This window comes from Ranitomeya imitator, chromosome 2 (genome assembly GCF_032444005.1).
Source record: "Ranitomeya imitator isolate aRanImi1 chromosome 2, aRanImi1.pri, whole genome shotgun sequence".
Lineage (NCBI taxonomy): Eukaryota > Metazoa > Chordata > Amphibia > Anura > Dendrobatidae > Ranitomeya > Ranitomeya imitator.
This window is the reverse complement of record NC_091283.1, coordinates 308,119,515-308,143,548: the sequence shown is the minus strand read 5'-3', so window position 1 is coordinate 308,143,548 and position 24,034 is coordinate 308,119,515. Positions and strand designations below refer to the sequence as shown.

The following is a 24,034-nucleotide window of genomic DNA, read 5'->3' as shown; positions in this document are numbered from 1 at the left end:
GATGTTATCCCCACAGCAGTGCTAGTCAAAACGCTGCAGGAGACTTTTAAAGCCGAGCTCACCTCAGCTATGCAAACTATTACCACGCAGTTGCAGGATATAGTCCAACGCACCTCCGCTCTGGAGGAAAAAAATGGACGTCACAGCAGAGGCACTAGAAGAGGATAAGGAAACTATTAAACAGCACGCAGAACGAATTGCAGATTTGGAATTAAAGTGCGAGGACTATGAGAATAGATCTCGCAGAAGTAATATACATGTCCGTGGTCTCCCTGAAACTATTCTGGCATTAAAAGACTCAGTTACTGTACTGTTTAAGACAGTATTGCCGGACCTGGACCCATCCTTACTACACATCACAAGAATACACAGGGCCCTGGGCAGACCGCGTACTGCTGACTTCTCTAGGGATGTGGTTCTCAAGATGCATTATGAGGAATCTAGAGATCTTATATTAGCTGCTACCAGACACTTAACCTCCCTGCCAGGTCTGCCAGGTTCAGTTCACCTGTATGCTGATATCTCTCCATCTACACTGGCTAGGAGGCGGGCCCTTAAACCACGACTGCGCTTCAGACAATGAAAATTAAGTATAGATGGGGATTCCCCTTCGCACTTTCATTTTCACAAGGCAACGAGTTTTTTGTCTGCCGGTCCTTGGAAGATGGCAGGAAAACGCTTGAACGCGCTGGAATTCCAATCCTTGAAGCTGTCCTACCTCAGCCACAGCGGAAACCACGTCCAACTAAAGACTGGATATCTACTCCTAGAACCAGGAGCCAGAACACCCGGGTTACCTAAATGTGTTTTAAGTAGTGTACAATTGGAACTCTTCTAAGTTTGATAACATTAGTGTCAACATGTTTTTCATTTAGTCCCTGCGGAAACTAAAGACTATGGCCTTCCGGCGGGTCCTTGGGTCGACAAAACCAGGAGGTGGCAGGTTGTTTTTTCATAGTTATCATTGATTAACGATTCTGAGTTAAATACTATATGCTCTATCTTACACCTCCTCTCTTACTCTCATCCTTCCCTTCATCCCCCTTTCCCATTCCCCCACATCCCCCCTACCCCCTTTTCCCTCTCTCCTCACCCCTTTCCTTCCTTTTTCCCTTTTCACCTCCCTCCCCCCCCTCCTTTCTATTTTCTCCCCCCTCTCCCCCCTTTTATCCCTCACTCACCCCGTTTTCATCCTTCCCCTCCCTAAACTCGACCTTTCCTCTCCATTCCTTCCCTCCTTTCCCTGCTCCCCCATCTTCCCCCCCCCTTTTTTTTCTCCCCTTAAAAGAGCATTTTCAAACAGGGGTTTGGCAATCTGGCATTTCACTTGCTGCCCAACTTATATCTGGATCTCCGGTTAATATGGAGCCCCAAATCACCATACAATTTGGGTTTTTAACCCTATCACTTCTTTATTGTTTGTTTTATGTTGTTGTCCCCCTTTGTTATGTCTCTTCCCTATTGTGACTCCACAGAAATGGTTATATCTGTCGATGTCATCCAATCCAGCCGCAGTCTACTGGGATGAAAATCGAGTTGGAGCTCCAAGACTCTTCATCGTTTAGCAGTAACTGGCTATATTACTATGTGTAGAGTCCTTTCCCACAATGTGCGAGGGTTTAACTCTCCCTTGAAACGTAGGAAAGCCTTTATAGATTACCGTAAACAAAAACCCGACATTATATGTGTACAAGAAACCCACTTCTCCAAGTCTTCAAGCCCCAAATATTTTGATTCTCACTATACACGTTTCTTTTTAGCGTCTTGGGAACGAAAAATTAGAGGTGTGGCCATGCTCCTTAAAAATAGTCTTCCACTCCAGATAAACAACACATACTCAGACCCTGAAGGCAGGTTCATAATCATCCAAGGTACCTTACAAGGCCTTAATATTTGCATAGTGAATAGCTATTTGCCCGCCAATACTCAAACTTTGGTTTTTAAATTAATTTTGTCTAAAATATCTACAATCCCTTACCATCATTTGATATGGAGTGGAGATTTTAACTTTACTCTAAATCCATATCTAGACAGCAGCGCTTTAAAACGGTCAGACATAACCAAAATAGATAGAAAAAAAATCCTACGCTTGATGAGCGAAAACAGATTGGTGGACATTTGGAGGGAGACCAATGAATCGGCGAGGGGATACACATGTTTTTCCTCGGTACATAAGTCGTACTATAGAATTGACCTACATTTAACTACAGCGCAATCGCTACCAACTATCTTATTTTCACGCCATATCCCATCTTCGTGGTCCGATCATGACGCAGTCCTTTCTGTGTTTAAATTTAACATTACAACATCACGCCTGTTCCGATGGAGACTAAATGAATCCCTCATTATGGACCCTGTAATCACCTCTCAAATTAAAGAGGAATTAAAACTCTTTTTCCAGGCTAATATGACAGAAGATTCATCTCCTGGAAACGTGTGGTTAGCCCATAAAAAATACATTACTGGTACTTTCATCAAACTAGCCGCAAACAAAAAGAAAAATAGATCAGAGCTTGAAAATAAACTGGAAAATAAGCTAAGAAACTGGAGCAGGCAAACCAGAAATCTACGGTACCTCCCGTTATCTAATTAAACAGATACATGACACCAAATTGCAATTAAATGCTACTCTTACCAACAGAACCGAGAGGGCTTTGACCTGGACCAGGGCCACCTTTTATAGGCAAGCAAATAAACCAAGTAGAATGCTAGCGCGACAATTAAGAGTAAAAGAGCTATTGAACACTATACCATCAATCAAAGATACTAAAGGTCGCATCTCAGCTCACCCTGATATCATTTATACGGAATTCCACGACTATTACCAAAAACTTTGCTCATCTCCACAACCCCCCCCCCCCCAAACCTTTTACACTCATTTTTACAAAATTTACCACTTCCCAAAATTAATGAACCTACATCCCAGCAATGACAAACAGCTATAACTGAGGAAGAAATACAATTAATAATCAAAAATGTGAAGGCGGGCAAGGCGCTCGGACCTGACGGCCTCACAGCTCTTTATTATAAAAATTTTTATGAATCACTCACTCCCTATATAAAAAACTTTTGCAATGCCCTCCTAACTGGATCCCAGATGCCCCCCGAATTCTACACTGCGCATGTGACTGTGATCCCCAAGCCAAAAAGAGACCATCTATTAACCAAAAACTATAGGCCCATTTCTCTTCTAAACGTTGATCTTAAAATATTTATGTCAATTATCACTGACAGAATTAATAAGATACTCCCCTCATTAAAACATAGAGACCAGGTGGGTTTTATACCTATGAGACAAGGACCAGACAATATAAGAAGAAACTTAAACATTATTAATTCGGCACATACTTCACAAAAAACGACCATATTATTAGCACTAGACATTGAAAAAGCCTTCGATACAGTTTCCTGGACATACCTTTTTACTGTCCTATCCAAATTCGGTCTCCCCCAGAAACTACTTTCATGTCTCCATCTACTATACGACAATCCGACTGCGTACCTCAAGCTACCTTCAATACAACCCCTCCCAATTAACATCAAGAGAGGAACTAGGCAGGGGTGCCCCTTATCACCAGCATTATTTGCATTAGCTATGGAACCTTTGGCTGAAGCTATAAGGCATAATCCCAACGTATTGGGCCCCGTTGGCCTTGGAAATCAGTATAAAGTTAGTCTCTTCGCTGATGACCTCCTCATGACCATTACCAGTCCGCACACTACGCTCCCCAACCTGTTTTCATTACTCCACGAGTTTGATTTAATTTCAGGTCTTAAGATCAACGTTGAAAAATCTGAAGCCCTATTTATAAATACCCCTGAGGAAATACAGTCGGGTCTAACCTTCCGGTTTGGGTTCACAAAAAAAGAACATTTTTTTACTTATTTGGGGATGAATCTCACAACTAATGCATCAACATTATACAAATGGAACTATATTCAATTAATTCAGAACCTTAGGAAAGACGTGGCCAGATGGTCTTCAATGAAGCTGTCTTGGTTGGGGAGATTAAATGCTGTAAAAATGGTGTCCCTCCCACGATTCTTGTACTTATTCCGCTCTCATCCTATTTCGATACCCTCCAAAGTCTTTCAGGATATACATACCATAATCTCGAAATTCATATGGCACGGAAAGAAACCGAGAATTAAACAGAAAATAATGTTTATACATAGAAAGAGGGGAGGATTGTCCCTACCTAATTTCATAGCCTACTTTAAATCAGCCCAAATTGCTCAATTAACCAAAATCTGCTCAGCTAATAATAAACCTAGATGGGTCCACCTAGAATCACATTTATTAAAACCCTATTCACTATCAGGCCTATTATGGACCACGGAGAAACTCCCACGTGACATCACTATCAGAGCGCATTTTGCCGCCCATTCGTTTATTCTCTGGAGAAAAGAAAGGTTCAAACATGAACTTCAGTCTAAATCTACCCCATTACAATATCTATTTAACAATCCAATGTTCCCGCCAGGTTTAGTTCCCCGCCCATACTCATGGTGGATATTACATGGTATAACCACACTAAAACATCTATGTACCCCGTTTAACACATTGCTAACTATGCAAGATTTCATTCGGAAACATAACCCACCATATGGAGAAGCCTTCCGTATGAATCAAATTTTCAATTTTGCTAAGCAGAATCTTTCGAATAGAGCCACATTCACTATATCAGGATTTGAACAAGAATGTGTAGCCGATCCCTTGGGCAGGGGGACAATTTCCTTGTTATACTCTGTAATTAACGCTTTACAAGGTGATGACAAATTAAAATATATGAAGCAGTGGGAAGAAGACTTGGGACTTCATATGACACTAGAAGAATGGCATAGATGTTGTGATAATCTATCTAGGAGTAGCCATCAGGTTTCTCTGGTGGATTCGTCTATCAAAGTACTTCATAGAACGCACCTGGTCCCTACGAAACTCCATGTCATCTACCCCCATTTACCTACCATGTGTTTTAGAGGTTGTAACAACCCAGGTGGCATGAAGCATATTTGGTGGAGCTGTCCATTGGTTTCCACTCTTTGACTGGAAGTAAAAAGTATGGCTGAAAAAATGTTCAATAAAGTCATCCATTTTGACCCGATAGTTTTCCTATTAGGATCTAAGCACCCATGATTTTCTAAGAATTCACATAAGCTGATGAGTATATTGTCTATGGCAACTAACTACATATAGCATCTAAGTGGAAAACCACATCACTCTTTATATCCTTAGTTAAGGATAGAATGAATACAATTATGCTATATGAGCGTATTCAAGCTACTAGAACTGATAATTGGAATGCATTCTTTCAGATATGGACTCCTTGGCTGGACTTGGACCCTAACGTTTGCTTGACTCAAGCTCTTGTGCTATCACCATGAACTCTTTCCTATACATGAGTGGGACCTAGATGGACTTTCTCATTGATCAGTATGATCCTTAGCTTTTGTAACCAATTTCCCCTTTTGCATATAAATTAGTGAGACTTTCGTATGCCTGTTTTCTAGCTTATAACCTTAAGAGGTGTTGTGTACCGGACGAGATGAGTGATCAGGGAATATTTTTGGCCATGCTGTGGAATGGCAGTCCCCTCCGACCTAGTGTTTTTTTCCCCTTGATATTGTCTTGTTCATACATGTAAAAATTTTACTTGCTTTACGAATTCTTTGTTGATTGAATGTTTAAAACTTGAAGTTCTCCCCTGCGTGGGAAAGTTTCTCAAGATCTGTTAAATACCGATTTAAAATTTATTGAAACAAACAAAAAAATCAAATGGCGCTCCTTCCCTTCCGAGCTCTGCCGTGCGCCCAAACAGTGGTTCCCCCCACATATGGGGTTTAGCGTACTCAGGACAAATTGGACAACAACGTCCAGGGTCCAGTTTCTCCTTTTACTCTTGGGAAAATAAAAAAATTGTTGCTAAAAGATCATTTTTGTGACTAAAAAGTTAAATGTTCATTTTTTCCTTCCATGTTGCTTCTGCTGCTGTGAAGCACCTGAAGGGTTAATAAACTTCTTGAATGTGGTTTTGAGCACCTTGAGGGGTGCAGTTTTTAGAATGTTGTCACTTTTGGGTATTTTCAGCCATATAGAACCCTCAAACTGACTTCAAATGTGAAGTGGTCCCTAAAAAAAATGGTTTTGTAAATTTTGTTGTAAAAATGAGAAATCGCTGGTCAAATTTTAACCCTTAACTTCCTAGCAAAAAAAAAATAAAAATTTGTTTCCAAAATTGTGCTGATGTAAAGTAGACATGTGGGAAATGTAATTTATTAACTATATTGTGTAACATAACTCTCTGGTTTAACAGAATAAAAAGTCAAAATTTGAAAATTGTGAAATTTTCAAAATGTTCGCCAAATTTCCAATTTTTTTCACAAATAAACCCAAAAATTATCGACCTAAATTTACTACTATCATGAAGCCCAATAAGTCACGAAAAAACATTCTCAGAATCGCTAAGATCCGTTGAAGCGTTCCTGAGTTATTACCTCATAAAGGGACACTGGACAGAATTGCAAAAAATTGACAGGTCATTAAGGTCAAAATAGGCTGGATCATGAAGGTGTTAAGAGAAGAGCTGTTGGGACCCCATACTGTGAGTGTTTAGCTGATAAGGGCCATTATACTGGGGTTATGGGGACTGTAAATGCCTCCATACTGAGTCGGGTTTTTTATTTTGTGTAGCAGGTTGTGGTGGCCATAATTAGAGATGAGCGAATATGTTCAGAAAGCAATAGCTAAATATAAATTCGGCACGAATATAGTACATTCAGATTCACGATCGGTAACACGAGCATTTTTCGTAACATCGGAAAAAGTCAGTAACATTAGGTAAAAGATAAAATAGAAGCCGGCAATACTTTTGCCGCGTTTAGTAAAATCACAGCCACCAATGTGGGAGACTGGGGTTCAAGTCCTGGCTCTGCCCTGTTGGACATAATATACCAGCAGTGGTCCATAACACTATGGTGCCTGTTGTGAGTTCTGTTTTTGGGCTCCCTCTGGTGGTTACTGATGGTACTGGGTGACTTGTCTTTCCTGGGTCTCTGGGTTCCACCTGTTCCATCAGGATATGGGAGTTTCCTATTTAACCTGGCTTTGCTGGCATTTCCTCGCCGGTTATCAATGTATCCAGTGTGTCTTGTTACCTCTGCTCCCTGCTCCTAGAACCTTCTGGTCAAGCTAAGTTTGGATTTTCCTGTTTTGGTGTTTTGCTTTATTTGGTTTTTTAGTCCAGCCTGCAGATATGTGATTCTTTGCTGCTGGTTGCTCTAGTGGGCTGAAATTGCTCCTCATGTACCATGAGTTGGCACATGAGTTCAAGTAATTTCAGGATGGTTTTTTGAAGGGTTTTTCGCTGACCGCGCAGTTCACTTTTGTATCCTCTGCTATCTAGCTTTAGCGGGCCTCATTTTGCTGAAACTGTTTTCATACTGCGTATATGCTTTCCTCTCATTTCACCGTCATTATATGTGGGGGGCTGCTATTTCTGTGGGGTATTTCTCTGGAGGCAAGAGAGGTCTGTGTTTCTTCTAATAGGGGAAGTTAGATCTTCGGCTGGAGCGAGACGTCTAGGATCATCTTAGGCACATTCCCCGGCTACTTTTATTTGTGTGTTAGGTTCAGGGTCGCGGTCAGCTCAGGTTCCATCGCCCTAGAGCTTGTTTGTATCTGTGCTTGTCCTTTAGTGATCCCCTGCCATTGGGATCATGACAGTATAACCGGCCCACAAAGTGTTAATTGTATTGGCTGAAGTAGGAGGATAAGTAGTCTGAGGAAGTTTTTTTTTTTTTTTTTTTTTTTTTTTTCCCCTCAGAGTTTGCTGCCTAGCCTTATTGCAGCCTGGCTACTTCCTCCTCCTCTTAATCTTTGAATGGCTCTGATCCCAGCTGTTTATCAAGGACATCCAGAGTTTGGCTTCCAGCCTGAATAATCTTGCCGCTAAGGTTCAAAATATACAGGATTTTGTTGTACATGCTCCTATGTCTGAACCTAGAATTCCTGTCCCAGAGTTTTTTTCTGGAGATAGATCTCGTTTTCTGAATTTTAGGAACAATTGCAAGTTGTTTCTTTCTTTGAAATCTCGCTCCTCTGGAGACCCTGCTCAGCAAGTCAAGATTATTATATCTTTCCTGCGGGGTGACCCTCAGGATTGGGCATTTGCATTGGCACCAGGGGACCCTGCGTTGCTTAATGCGGATGCGTTTTTTCTGGCATTGGGTTTGCTCTATGAGGAACCTAACCAAGAGATTCAGGCTGAAAAAGCTTTGTTGGCCCTCTCTCAAGGGCAAGATGAAGCAGAAATTTATTGTCAAAAATTTCGGAAGTGGTCGGTGCTTACTCAGTGGAATGAGTGCGCCCTGGCTGCAAAGTTCAGAGATGGCCTTTCTGAGGCCATTAAAGATGTTATGGTGGGGTTCCCTGCGCCTACTGGTCTGAATGAGTCTATGACTATGGCTATTCAGATTGATCGGCGTTTACGGGAGCGCAAACCTGTGCATCATTTGGCGGTGTCGTCTGAACCGTCACCTGAGATAATGCAATGTGATAGAATTCAGTCCAGAAGTGAACGGCAAAATTATAGGCGGAAAAAAAGGTTGTGCTTTTATTGTGGTGATTCAGCTCATGTTATATCAGCATGCTCTAAACGCACAAAAAAGGTTGATAAGTCTGTTGCCATTAGTACTTTACAGTCTAAGTTCATTCTGTCTGTGACTCTGATTTGTTCATTATCATCCATTTCCGTCGATGCCTATGTGGATTCAGGCGCTGCCCTGAGTCTTATGGATTGGTCATTTGCCAATCGCTGTGGGTTTAGTCTGGAGCCTCTGGAAGTCCCTATTCCTTTGAAGGGAATTGACTCTACACCTTTGGCTATGAATAAACCTCAGTACTGGACACAAGTGACCATGCGTATGACTCCTGTTCATCAGGAGGTGATTCGCTTCCTGGTACTGTATAATTTGCATGATGTCCTAGTGCTTGGTCTGCCATGGTTACAAACTCATAATCCAGTCCTTGACTGGAAATCGATGTCTGTGTTAAGCTGGGGTTGTCAGGGGGTTCATGATGATGCACCTCCGATTTCTATCGCTTCATCTACTCCTTCTGAGATTCCTGTGTTTTTGTCTGACTATCGGGATGTTTTTGAGGAGCCTAAGCTCAGTTCGCTTCCTCCTCACAGGGATTGCGATTGTGCTATAAATTTAATTCCAGGCAGTAAATTTCCTAAAGGTCGTTTGTTCAATCTGTCAGTGCCAGAGCATACTGCTATGTGGGATTATGTTAAGGAGTCCTTGGAAAAGGGACATATCCGTCCATCTTTGTCCCCTTTGGGAGCAGGTTTTTTTTTCGTGGCCAAAAAAGATGGTTCCTTGAGGCCTTGTATAGATTATCGTCTTTTGAATAAGATTACCGTAAAATATCAGTATCCTTTGCCATTGTTGACTGATTTGTTTGCTCGCATTAAGGGGGCTAAATGGTTCACTAAGATTGATCTTCGGGGTGCGTATAATCTTATACGAATAAAGCAAGGTGATGAGTGGAAAACCGCATTTAATACGCCTGAGGGCCATTTTGAGTATTTGGTAATGCCTTTCGGACTTTCTAATGCTCCTTCAGTCTTCCAGTCCTTTATGCACGATATTTTCCGTGAATATCTGGATAAATTTATGATTGTGTATTTGGATGATATTTTGTTTTTTTCTGATGACTGGGAGTCTCATGTTCAGCAGGTCAGGAAGGTGTTTCAGGTCCTGCGGGCCAATTCCTTGTTTGTAAAAGGCTCAAAGTGTCTCTTTGGAGTCCAGAAGATTTCTTTCTTGGGGTATATTTTTTCCCCTTCTACTATTGAGATGGATCCCGTCAAGGTTCAGGCTATTTGTGACTGGACGCAGCCTACATCTCTTAAGAGTCTACAGAAGTTCTTGGGCTTTGCTAATTTCTATCGTCGTTTTATAACTAATTTTTCTAGTGTTGTTAAGCCTTTGACGGATTTGACTAAGAAGGGTGCTGATGTTGCTAATTGGTCTCCTGCGGCTGTGGAGGCCTTTCAGGAACTTAAGCGCCGGTTTTCTTCTGCTCCTGTGTTGCGTCAGCCAGATGTTTCGCTCCCTTTTCAGGTTGAGGTTGATGCTTCCGAGATTGGAGCGGGGGCGGTTTTGTCACAGAGAAGCTCCGATGGCTCAGTGATGAAGCCATGCGCGTTTTTTTCTAGAAAGTTTTCGCCGGCTGAGCGGAATTATGATGTTGGTAATCGGGAACTTTTGGCCATGAAGTGGGCATTTGAGGAGTGGCGTCATTGGCTAGAGGGTGCTAGACATCGTGTGGTGGTCTTGACTGATCACAAAAATTTGATTTACCTTGAGTCTGCCAGGCGTCTGAATCCTAGACAGGCTCGTTGGTCACTGTTTTTCTCTCGTTTCAATTTTGTGGTTTCATACCTGCCAGGTTCAAAGAATGTGAAGGCGGATGCTCTTTCCAGGAGTTTTGTGCCTGACTCCCTTGGAAATTCTGAGCCCTCTGGTATCCTTAGGGATGGGGTGATTTTGTCTGCTGTCTCCCCAGACTTGCGACGTGCTTTGCAGGAGTTTCAGGCGGGTAAACCTGATCGTTGTCCGCCTGAGAGACTGTTTGTTCCGGATAATTGGACCAGTAGAGTCATCTCCGAGGTCCATTCTTCTGCGTTGGCAGGTCATCCTGGAATATTTGGTACTAGAGACTTGGTGGCCAGGTCTTTTTGGTGGCCTTCCTTGTCGAGGGATGTGTGTTCTTTTGTGCAGTCTTGTGAGGTTTGTGCTCGGGCTAAGCCTTGCTGTTCTCGGGCCAGTGGATTGTTGTCACCTTTGCCTATCCCGAAGAGGCCTTGGACGAACATTTCCATGGACTTTATTTCGGATCTCCCTGTCTCTCAAAAAATGTCCGTCATCTGGGTTGTGTGTGATCGCTTTTCTAAAATGGTTCATCTGGTACCCTTGCCTAAGTTACCTTCCTCCTCTGAGTTGGTCCCTCTGTTTTTTCAGAATGTGGTTCGTTTGCATGGGATTCCTGAGAACATCGTTTCTGACAGGGGATCCCAGTTTGTGTCTAGATTTTGGCGGACGTTCTGTGCTAAGATGGGCATTGATTTGTCCTTTTCGTCTGCATTCCATCCTCAGACGAATGGCCAGACTGAACGAACTAATCAGACCTTGGAAACTTATTTAAGGTGTTTTGTTTCTGCTGATCAGGATGACTGGGTTACCTTTTTGCCGCTGGCCGAGTTTGCCCTTAATAATCGGGCTAGTTCTGCTACCTTGGTTTCTCCTTTCTTTTGTAATTCGGGGTTTCATCCTCGTTTTTCCTCTGGTCAGGTGGAACCTTCTGATTGTCCTGGAGTGGACATGGTGGTGGATAGGTTGCATCGGATTTGGAGTCATGTGGTGGACAATTTGAAGTTGTCCCAGGAGAAGGCTCAGCAGTTTGCTAATCGCCGTCGCCGCGTGGGTCCTCGACTTCTTGTTGGGGACTTGGTGTGGTTGTCTTCTCGTTTTGTTCCTATGAAGGTCTCTTCTCCTAAGTTCAAGCCTCGGTTCATCGGTCCCTATAGGATCTTGGAAATTCTTAATCCTGTGTCGTTTCGTTTGGATCTCCCGGCATCGTTTGCTATTCATAATGTGTTCCATCGGTCGTTGTTGCGGAAGTATGAGGTACCTGTTGTTCCTTCGCTTGAGCCTCCTGCTCCAGTGCTGGTGGAGGGAGAATTGGAGTATGTTGTGGAGAAGATCTTGGATTCTCGTGTTTCCAGACGGAAACTCCAGTATTTGGTCAAGTGGAAGGGTTATGGTCAGGAGGATAATTCTTGGGTGGTTGCCTCGGATGTTCATGCTGATGATTTGGTTCGCGCTTTTCATAGGGCTCATCCTGGTCGCCCTGGTGGTTCTCGTGAGGGTTCGGTGACCCCTCCTCAAGGGGGGGGGGTACTGTTGTGAGTTCTGTTTTTGGGCTCCCTCTGGTGGTTACTGATGGTACTGGGTGACTTGTCTTTCCTGGGTCTCTGGGTTCCACCTGTTCCATCAGGATATGGGAGTTTCCTATTTAACCTGGCTTTGCTGGCATTTCCTCGCCGGTTATCAATGTATCCAGTGTGTCTTGTTACCTCTGCTCCCTGCTCCTATAACCTTCTGGTCAAGCTAAGTTTGGATTTTCCTGTTTTGGTGTTTTGCTTTATTTGGTTTTTTAGTCCAGCCTGCAGATATGTGATTCTTTGCTGCTGGTTGCTCTAGTGGGCTGAAATTGCTCCTCATGTACCATGAGTTGGCACATGAGTTCAAGTAATTTCAGGATGGTTTTTTGAAGGGTTTTTCGCTGACCGCGCAGTTCACTTTTGTATCCTCTGCTATCTAGCTTTAGCGGGCCTCATTTTGCTGAAACTGTTTTCATACTGCGTATGTGCTTTCCTCTCATTTCACCGTCATTATATGTGGAGGGCTGCTATTTCTGTGGGGTATTTCTCTGGAGGCAAGAGAGGTCTGTGTTTCTTCTAATAGGGGAAGTTAGATCTTCGGCTGGAGCGAGACGTCTAGGATCATCGTAGGCACGTTCCCCGGCTACTTTTATTTGTGTGTTAGGTTCAGGGTCGTGGTCAGCTCAGGTTCCATCGCCCTAGAGCTTGTTTGTATCTGTGCTTGTCCTTTAGTGATCCCCTGCCATTGGGATCATGACAGGTGCCTACCTCAATAAACATGAGAGTGTCACGAACAAAAAGAGTCATGCTGGCTCGGACGTCGCCTGGATTAACAAGGTCCACGTCAGATGTCGAGGAACCAGGATAAATATGATAAATGGGCTACTGGACTAAACTATACATGGATAAGGTAAGAGGACCTGCATCTGGTGAAATTCTACTATAACAGCAGACAAAATGAGAGAGGATATATGAAGCGCGTGAGGAAACTCTGGATGGATACAAGACCTGCATGTCCACTAACTGAGAAACAACTAGTCACCCAACGTTTCAATATCATAAAGAGAAAGCTATTATCACAACTTAAGATGGATCAACTGCCCTGCAGATCCACCCCACATGAAGACCTGGAAGAACATGTGCAGCCCCCTGAAGATCCTGATCCAACCCTGCAACTAGAGAGCACTGCAGCTGGTCTGAATCAGAAGATCTTAGATAAACTAAATACCATCAATACCAGAAATCGGCTGCCAAGGCTCAGCAAAGAAACACCGCCAGACAGTATGCTAGAGGATGCCAATAGAGCAGCTCTTGTATCAATACCTACCACCACCATAACTCAAACTAATAACTTGATCTATGCTACTGCCTCAGCAATCATGGAAATGCTTGACTATACAACCAGCAAGAACAACAGAAGCACGTGCCCCCTTGGAAAAGAAGCAAAAATTGAAAAGAACGGATGGCACTCACCGGTTAAAAAACATCTTTATTCCAATACTTTAAAACATTAAAGTATTGGACTAAAGAAGTTTTTTAACCGCCGGTGAGTGCCATCCATTCTTTTCAATTTTTGTATCCATTGTGGCTATTTTCTTTGGAGTGGCACCCCGGCTCAAGGAGCACTTACTGCTGTATATATGCTTGCAGCATCAGTTCATTGAATTACCTGTGCACTGAGTGAGCTTCCCCGCTGTTCGGATTGATACTTTGTTGGAGCTCTCTTGGAAAAGAAGACTGTGGACAAAGATCAAGGTGCCACGAAGGGAAGTCAGCCAACTATCAGAAATACAGAAGTGTTTAAAGATCAAGAATAAGACCAAGCTAGACAAGTACAAAGGCCTGACCCCAACTGAAGAGACTGCTGAACAAAGGCTCACAGCACTTGTGGCAATGCTAGGGAGGTACATTAGAGAAGCTGAGGCCAAGAAGATAAATGCCCTGTTCTCCAAAGAACCATCCAAAGTGTACTCCCAACTACAGAGGAACAGCACAAAGGCAGCAACTCCACCAATAGCAGAGACTGAACAATACTGGAGGAACATAAGAGAGAAGGAAAAAACACACAGCAGTGCAATATGGGTGCAGTATTTGAGAATGAAACACAGCAACCACCTAGAGCAAGAACCAGTCACCATTACAGAAGCAGACATCCAACAGCGGGTCAAGAACATAAAGAGCTGGACAGCACCTGGCCCAGACATGATCCTCACCTACTGGCTAAAGAAAATCCCAGCGGTACATGAACGCATAGCAAAGCAGATGAACCAACTGCTAGAAGCAGGCCACCACTCAGCTTCGCTAACACAAGTAAGATCAGTGCTCATCATGAAGGATCCTCACAAAGGAACAGTTCCATCCAACTACTGCCCAATAACCTGCCTTAGGGTACGTTCACATTCGCGTCTTTGGACGCAGCGTTGTCGCTGCAAAACAACGCATGCATCATGCGTCCCTATCTTTAACATTGGGGACGCATGGGCATGCGTTTTGGTGCGTTTCGTGACGCATGCATCGTTTCGACGCACCTGCCAGGGCGCGGCAAATGCAACATGTTGCATTTTTTCTGCATCCAAAATTTTTAAAAAAACGCATGCGTCGCACTTGCGTCGCATTTGCGTCGTCGATGCGTCAAAAACCCCATTGAAGTGTATTGACAACGCAGAAGACGCAAGTACTTGCGTTGTTGTGCGTTGTACGACGCATGCGTTCTTTAATTAAAGTGTATAGACGGTGTCTAGACACTGAAAAGACCCTATATATATATATATATATATATATAAAAGGTTGAACGCATGCGCCAAAAAAGCCTGCGTTTCACATGCGTCTTTCGTGCGTTGCGTCCACGACGCTGCGTCCAAAGACGCGAATGTGAACGTAGCCTTACAACAACATGGAAACTTCTCTCAGGCATCATAGCCACCAAGCTACAGAACCATATGAAACAGTACATGAATCCTGATCAGAAAGGCATTGGAACGGACACCAGAGGCTCTAAGCACCAGCTCCTAGTAGATCAGTCGCTCAAGATCCAGACAGACCAATCTCAGCACAGCCTGGATTGACTACAGGAAAGCCTATGACTCAATGCCACACACATGGATCTTTTGAATGCTTGGCTCTGTGCAATGTCAACAGGAAATTAAGAACCTTCCTCAGAAACTCACTGGGGCTATGGAGAACAACATTGGAAGTCAACTCAAGACAACTAGCACAAGTGACCATCAAATGCGGCATATACCAAGGTGTCCCCATTGCTGTTCTGCATAAGCTTGAACCCACTCAGTCAGAAAATTACAGATTCTGGCTATGGATACAAGTTCAAGAGTGGAAGCACCATCAGCCACTTCCTCTACATGGATGACATCAAGCTGTATGGTATGCCAAAACGAACGAGACATCAATTCACTGATCCACCTGACAAGGATCTACAGTGAAGACATCGGGATGTCCTTCGGACTGGAGAAATGCGACCGGTTGGTAATAAAGAGAGGCATGGTAGTCAAGACTTATGGAGTGGAATTACTAGCAGGGCACATAGCAGATGTACAGACAATGCTACAAGTACCTTGGCATCCCACAGGGATACGGTAACCATGATGAGGAGGCAAGGAAAGCAGCAACGTCCAAATACTATCAAAGGGTAACACAGATCCTGAAGAGCCAGCTCAATGGGAAGAATAAAATCTGTGCCATCAATACATATGCCCTGCCAGTTATCAGATAACCTGCTGGTATAGTGTGCTGGCCAAAAGAAGAGATGGAAGTTGCAGATGTAAAAACACGAAAGCTCCTCACAATGCATGAAGGTCTGTACCCTAAGTCTAACACCCAAAGATTGTATACCAACAGAAAGGAGGGTGGTCGAGGCTTGATAAGCATCCAAGCCACCATCACGGATGAAACAAGGAGTATCCAGGAGTACATCAGAAAAATGGCACAAAAAGATGAGATGCTGAGATAAGGTCTAAGGCAGCAACAACAGATCTGGAAGGAAGAACAGGAACAGGAAGCGCCATGGCAAGACAGGCCACTGCATGGGATGTACCATCAACAGATAATGGAGGTGGCTGACATGGAGAAATCCTACCAATGGCTGGAGAAAGCTGCACTCCGAGACAGCACAGAGACACTAATCAAAGCGCACAAGAGCAAGCACTAAGTACCAGATCCATAGAAGCAGGAATCTACCACACAAGACAAGACCCAAGGTACAGACTACGCAAGGAAACCTCAGAAACCGTCCAAGACATAGTAGCAGGATGCAAAATGCAAGCAGGAACAGCGTATACTGAACGCCACAACCAAGTAGTGGGAATTGTATACAGGAACATCTGCACAGCATATGGGCTAATTCCCCCTAAGTCCAGATGGGAGACCCCAGAAAAAGTGGTGGAGTATGAAAGGGCTAAAATCCTGTGGGACTTCAAGATCCAGAAGGATAAGCAGGTTTTGGCTAACCAACCAGACATTGTTATAGTAGACAAGGATCAGAAGACAGCAATGATAATAGATGTGGCAGTGCTAAGTGACAGCAACATCAGAAAGAAGGAATATGAGAAGCTGGAGAAGTACCGCGGCCTCAAAGAAGAACTGGAAAAGATGTGGAAGATAAAGGCAAAATTGATTCCAGTGGTGATACGAGCACTTGGAGCAGGGACCTATAAGCTGGAAGAATGGCTACAACAGATCCCAGGAGCAACATCTGAGGTTTCAGTCCAGGAAAGCGCAATGCTGGGAACAACTAAGATCCTTCGCAAGAACCCTCAAACTCCCAGGCCTCTAGTAGAGGACCCGAGAATGAGAAAGGACAACAAAGATCACCCCATTGGGAGGGAGAAGGAAGTTTTTTTTTATAGATGTCATTGAAAATGTATATATATTTACATAGATAGAAGAAAAGCTGGTAATTCAGCAGCCGTGGTAGAATAAACTCACTGTAGGAGCCAACAGGATAGAAGACATGGATTACATACAGTAAATACAAATAGAATATGTAGATGTATAGATGTCAGTGACAAATACAATTAGCACAGTGGGCAGCTTAGGCTACTTTCACACTAGCGTCAGAATCTCCCCGTCGCAATGCGTCGGGCAGAGATTCCGACGCTAGCGTTTGATGCACTGCACAACGGGTGCAGCAGGTGCATTTCTCCGGCGCATCCGCTGCCCCATTGTGAGGTGGGGGCGGAGTTCCGGCCGCGCATGCGCGGTCGGAAAAAGCGGTCCGTCAGGAGCAAAAAACGTTACATTTTAACGTTTTTTGCTCCCGGCGGTCCGCCACAACACGGCGCAACCGTCGCACGAAGGTTGCGACATGTGGCAAAGCGTCGCAATGCGTCGCTAATGTTAATCTATGGGGCAAAAACGCATCCTGCAAACAACTTTGCAGGATGCGTTTTTTGCCATAAACGACGCATTGCGACGTCTGGCAAAAAACGCCAGTGTGAAAGTAGCCTCACTGTACATGTATTTAGTTAATAAAATATTTTTCCTAAAAAAATATTGTGGGCTCTGTGAGATTCCCGCTGGCACCGTGAGGAAGTCATACGATGCAGAGGCGAGTTCGCCGGTAGAATTTCACTGTCGTGAATTTCAACTCGCCTCAGCACTGTGCAGCTTTCTCATAGTGCTAGTGGGGATCTCACTAAGGTCAGCGCAGTTCAGCCCGGCTGGGAACGCAGCCTCAGGGACGTCACCGCTAGTGCAGTAGTGGCTGATGAATACACCCATCAGCCGCTCCGGCTCTCACTGTTATTAGCGGCTGTAGATGTCGGATGATGAGAGCTGTAATCCCATCAGCTGACACCAGCCCAGTGCCTATATACCCATCAAACATCCTCCATCCCGTAGTCCCGTGCCCATATACCCATCAAACATCCTCCATCCTATAGTCCCATGCCCATATACCCATCATACATATCCTCCATCCCATAGTTCTGTGCCCATATACCCATGAAACATCCTCCATCCCATAGTCCCGTGCCCATATACCCATCAAACATCCTCCATCCTATAGTCCCATGCCCATATACCCATCATACATATCCTCCATCCCATAGTTCTGTGCCCATATACCCATGAAACATCCTCCATCCCATAGTCCCATGCCTATATACCCATCATACATATCCTCCATCCCATAGTCCCGTGCCCAAATACCCATCATACATATCCTCCATCCCATAGTCCAGTGCCCATATACCCATCATGCATATTCTCCATCCCATAGTCCCGTGCCTATATACCCATCATACATCCTCCGTCCCATAGTCCAGTGCCCATAAACCCATCATACATCCTCCATCCCATAGTCCAGTGCCCATAAACCCATCATACATCCTCCATCCCATAGTCCAGTGCCCATAAACCCATCATACATCCTCCATCCCATAGTCCAGTGCCGGTATACCCATCATACATCCTCCATCCCATAATCCAGTGCCGGTATACCCATCATACATCCTCCATCCCATAGTCCAGTGCTGGTATACCCATCATACATATCCTCCATCCCATAGTCCTGTGCTCATATACCCATCATACATCCTCCATCCCATAGTCCTGTGCTCATATACCATCATACACATCCTCCATCCCATAGTCCAGTGCCCATATACCCATCATACATCCTCCATCCCATAGTCCTGTGCCCATAAATCCATCATACATCCTCCATCCCATAGTCCAGTACCCATATACCCATCATACATATCCTCCATCCCATAGTCCAGTGCCCATATACCCATCATACGTATCCTCCATCCCATAGTCCAGTGCCCTTATACCCATCATACATATCCTCCATCCCATAGTCCAGTGCCCTTATACCCATCATACATATCCTCCATCCCATAGTCCAGTGCCCATATACCCATCACACATCCTCCATCCCATAGTCCCATGCCCATAAATCCATCATACATATTCTCCATCCCATAGTCCAGTGCCCTTATACCCATCACACATCCTCCATCCCATAGTCCAGTGCCCATATACCCATCACACATCCTCCATCCCATAGTCCCATGCCCATAAATCCATCATACATCCTCCATCCCATAGTCCAGTGCCCATATACCTATCATACACATCCTCCATCCCATAGTCCCGAGCTGAGTGGCGCTGGGCAGGGAGTTCCTGTAGATGTGCTGTTATGTAACCTGGCAGTGCCCATATACCCATCACACATCCTCCATCCCATAGTCCCATGCCCATAAATCCATCATACATATCCTCCATCCCATAGTCCAGTGCCCTTATACCCATCATACGTATCCTCCATCCCATAGTCCAGTGCCCTTATACCCATCATACATATCCTCCATCCCATAGTCCAGTGCCCTTATACCCATCATACATATCCTCCATCCCATAGTCCAGTGCCCATATACCCATCACACATCCTCCATCCCATAGTCCCATGCCCATAAATCCATCATACATATTCTCCATCCCATAGTCCAGTGCCCTTATACCCATCACACATCCTCAATCCCATAGTCCAGTGCCCATATACCCATCACACATCCTCCATCCCATAGTCCCATGCCCATAAATCCATCATACATCCTCCATCCCATAGTCCAGTGCCCATATACCTATCATACACATCCTCCATCCCATAGTCCCGAGCTGAGTGGCGCTGGGCAGGGAGTTCCTGTAGATGTGCTGTTATGTAACCTGGCAGTGCCCATATACCCATCACACATCCTCCATCCCATAGCCCAGTGCCCATATACCCATCACACATCCTCCATCCCATAGTCCAGTGCCCATATACCCATCACACATCCTCCATCCCATAGTCCCATGCCCATAAATCCATCATACATATCCTCCATCCCATAGCCCAGTGCCCATATACCCATCACACATCCTCCATCCCATAGTCCAGTGCCCATATACCCATTACACATCCTCCATCCCATAGTCCCATGCCCATTAATTCCTCATACATATCCTCCATCCCATAGCCCAGTGCCCTTATACCCATCACACATCCTCCATCCCATAGCCCAGTGCCCATATACCCATCACACATCCTCCATCCCATAGTCCAGTGCCCATATACCCATCACACATCCTCCATCCCATAGTCCAGTGTCCATATGCCCATCACACATCCTTCATCCCATAGTCCCGTGCCCATATACCCATCACACATCCTCCATCCCATAGCCCAGTGCCCATATACCCATCACACATCCTCCATCCCATAGCCCAGTGCCCATATACCCATCACACATCCTCCATCCCATAGTCCAGTGCCCATATACCCATCACACATCCTCCATCCCATAGTCCAGTGCCCATATACCCATCACACATCCTCCATCCCATAGTCCAGTGCCCATATACCCATCACACATCCTCCATCCCATAGCCCAGTGCCCATATACCCATCACACATCCTCCATCCCATAGTCCAGTGCCCATATACCCATCACACATCCTCCATCCCATAGTCCAGTGTCCATATACCCATCACACATCCTCCATCCCATAGCCCAGTGCCCATATACCCATCACACATCCTCCATCCCATAGCCCAGTGCCCATATACCCATCACACATCCTCCATCCCATAGTCCAGTGCCCATATACCCATCACACATCCTCCATCCCATAGTCCAGTGCCCATATACCCATCACACATCCTCCATCCCATAGTCCAGTGCCCATATACCCATCACACATCCTCCATCCCATAGCCCAGTGCCCATATACCCATCACACATCCTCCATCCCATAGTCCAGTGCCCATATACCCATCACACATCCTCCATCCCATAGTCCCGTGCCCATATACCCATCATACATCCTCCATCCCATAGTCCAGTGCCCATATACCCATCACACATCCTCCATCCCATAGTCCCGTGCCCATATACCCATCATACATCCTCCATCCCATAGTCCAGTGCCCATATACCCATCACACATCCTCCATCCCATAGTCCTGAGCTGGGTGGCGCTGAGCAGGGAGTTCCTGGAGATGTGCTGTTATGTAACCTGGCAGTGCGGCTCTGTGTGCGGCCGCTGATGATGCGATTTTCTACGCCGGTAACAATAGAGCACGGCAGTAATAGAGGAGGGGGATTCATTTCTGTCATGTGCTCTCTGCTCCTTTCTGGGGGGCAGACAATGGCCGGAGCTTATGTTCCCAGGGATGCTGGATTTCTCCCACTGGGTCAGTGTCTGCTGAGGTGTTGTGGAGTGGGAAAACTGTTGCTCATAGCAACCAATCACAGCTCAGCTTGTTTTAAACAGCTCTGGTGAAATCAAAGATGCTTAGTGATTGGTTGCTATGTGGAATGGGCGTGGCTTGACACACACACACACACACACACACACACAAACACATATATACATACACACACTCAACTTTATATATATAGATAGATTTTTTTTCTTTACGTTGTAGGGCCCAATTCCAGTTATTGCTGTCGGACCTGTGATTTCTATCTCCTCCACTGTGTACAGGATAATAGAGTATAATAAAGTAGTTATGGACGTGACGTAACTAACATTGTGCAGTGACTCTGTTTTCCCTATAGTGATGGATATTTCTGGTTGTTAAACTATGATGTTTTTCACGTTTAAACCTTTGTTAAACCTCTCTGATTAGTGCGTTCATACAACATACAAGCCTCTGATGGCTCCGGTGATGCCCTGTACTGCTGTAGTGTCGTGTATCATCACTGCCCATCAGTGTAATACTAACGGCCCCATACACATGAGGTAAGTGTTGGCTGAACGGTCATTTGGCAGACGGCCATCTCTTCCGACTCCCCCATACACACAAATGTTCCAGCTTTCTTGTGGTCTGTATGAGAGAGTCACCTCCAGACTCCTCTAGCGGAGGATTATCTACAGGAAGAACAAATGGATTATCCTCTGAAATTCTGGATGTCAGATCCTTCTCTGCCCTGACATCATCTGTCGTGAGGCCCCCAAATGCATTATATGGTCGCCCGAACCCCCCAAAATCAGTGCTTTCATGGATCTTTAGTCTAATTTGTATGGGGGCATTAAAAGGTAACTTATTGGACGCTGCCTCTGGCCTAATAGACCTTCATACATTGCAGCCCAGACACCATTATTAGGCATTTAAGTATCGTAGTAACTAGGACGCCCCATACTATCGAGTACTTGGGGGAGGGGCAGTGGCGTAGGAAGGGGGGTGCGGGGGGGGCGGTCCGCCCCGGGCGGCACAATGCTGGGGGCGGCCGGCGCTGCAGGAGAAGAAGATAAAAAAAAAAAAAAAGACGCCCCTTTAAATCTTCGGGCGGCGCCGTCCGCCGCCACGACCAGGGCCAGCTCCCCCCACCCCCGGGTCCGGGTCCCGCCCCCGCCCCCGCCCCCCGCTCTAATACTCACCTCTCCTGGTTCCTGCGGCTTCAGCGTCCTCTGACTCTGCGACGTCTCAGGGCAGAGGGCGCGATGACATCACTACTGTGCGCGCCGCTCTGCCTCTCTGTCCTGAGCGTCGCAGAGCCGGAGAGACGCTGACTGCACCGCACCTGCGCTGGGAACGGGAGAGGTGAGGATTTTACTTTTTTTTTTTTTTCTTTATGTCTGACTGTCTGGGGCTGGGGCAATGCTGGAGACCATGGGGCAGATTGCTGGACACACTGGGGCAGTACTGGAGACCATGGGGCAGAATGCTGGACACACTGGGGCAATACAGGAGACCATGGGGCAGATTGCTGGACACACTGGGGCAATACAGGAGACCATGGGGCAGATTGCTGGACACACTGGGGCAATACAGGAGACCATGGGGCAGATTGCTGGACACACTGGGGCAATACAGGAGACTATGGGGCAGATTGCTGGACACACTGGGGCAATACTGGAGACCATGGGGCAGAATGCTGGACACACTGGGGCAATACAGGAGACTATGGGGCAGATTGCTGGACACACTGGGGCAATACTGGAGACCATGGGGCAGAATGCTGGACACACTGGGGCAATACTGGAGACCATGGGGCAGATTGCTGGACACACCGGGGCAATACTGGAGACCATGGGGCAGAATGCTGGACACACTGGGGCAATACAGGAGACCATGGGGCAGATTGCTGGACACACTGGGGCAATACTGGAGACCCTGGGGCAGATTGCTGGACACACTGGGGCAATACTGGAGACCCTGGGGCAGATTTCTGGACACATTGAGGCAATGCTGGAGACCCTGGGGCAGACTTCTGGACACACTGGGGCAATGCTGGACACTGGGGCAGATTGCTGGACACACTGGGGGTAATATACTGGACACACTGGGGCAATGCTGGACACTGGGGGTAATATGCTGGACACACTGGGGCAGACTGCTGGACACACTGGGGAAAGGCTGGACACTGGGGCAGATTGCTGGACACACTGAGGGCAGATTGCTGGACACACTGGGGGTAATATGCTGGACATACTGGGGCAGATTGCTGGACACACTGGGGGTAATATGCTGGACACACTGGGGCAGATTGCTGGACAACATGGGGGTAATATGCTGGACACACTGGGGCAGATTGCTGGACAACATGGGGGTAATATGCTGGACACACTGGGGGCAGGACTTGAGGCATGGGCAGAATGTAGATACGGGGCATGATTGGAGACACGGGGCAGGATTGGCTCATGGGGCAGGACGGATACGATGGAGGCTGGTGGGGCAGGATGGGGAGATCATATGGGGTAGAATGGATACTCATGAGGGCAGGATACGACAACATATGGCTGGAGCCAGGAATGAGATAAACGGGGCCAGGGTGGGGAATATTATTACCATAGGGGATAATTAAGGGATATTGTTACTGCAGTGATGTATTTATTTTATTTTTTGAGTATACTGTTTTAAATGGGGGGGCGGTCCTGTTACTGTGCAGAGTGACACTATATCACCTTTTTTTCTTCATGTGGTGTAATGTAGAAGTTGTGAAAAATTAAGTAATGTGTTCTGCAAGCGGAGCTCGAGATAACTGTGTTATTTCCTGCAGAAACGAGTCCTGGCTGGAAGGAATGATGGCGGTCTGTGCTGGATGAAAGATGAAGGACTTCACCTAGAGACGTCACTG

The 24,034-nt window shown here is 45.7% G+C and overlaps 1 protein-coding gene across 3 annotated transcripts in view; it reads left to right on the top strand.

Moving 5' to 3' along the window:
* The window catches only part of LOC138663373 (oocyte zinc finger protein XlCOF8.4-like), a 101,633-nt gene that overhangs the window by 11,522 nt on the left and 66,077 nt on the right, over positions 1-24,034 (top strand). For 2 of the 3 annotated variants that reach the window (XM_069749552.1, XM_069749551.1), the window contains exon 1: positions 23,960-24,034. The exons of the other annotated variant lie outside the window; for it this stretch is intronic. In XM_069749552.1, the coding sequence (XP_069605653.1) occupies positions 23,999-24,034 (36 nt within the window). In that variant the 5' untranslated portion in view covers positions 23,960-23,998. Of the gene's footprint in view, positions 1-23,959 lie in introns of those variants that run through there. 3 annotated transcript variants of the gene reach the window in all.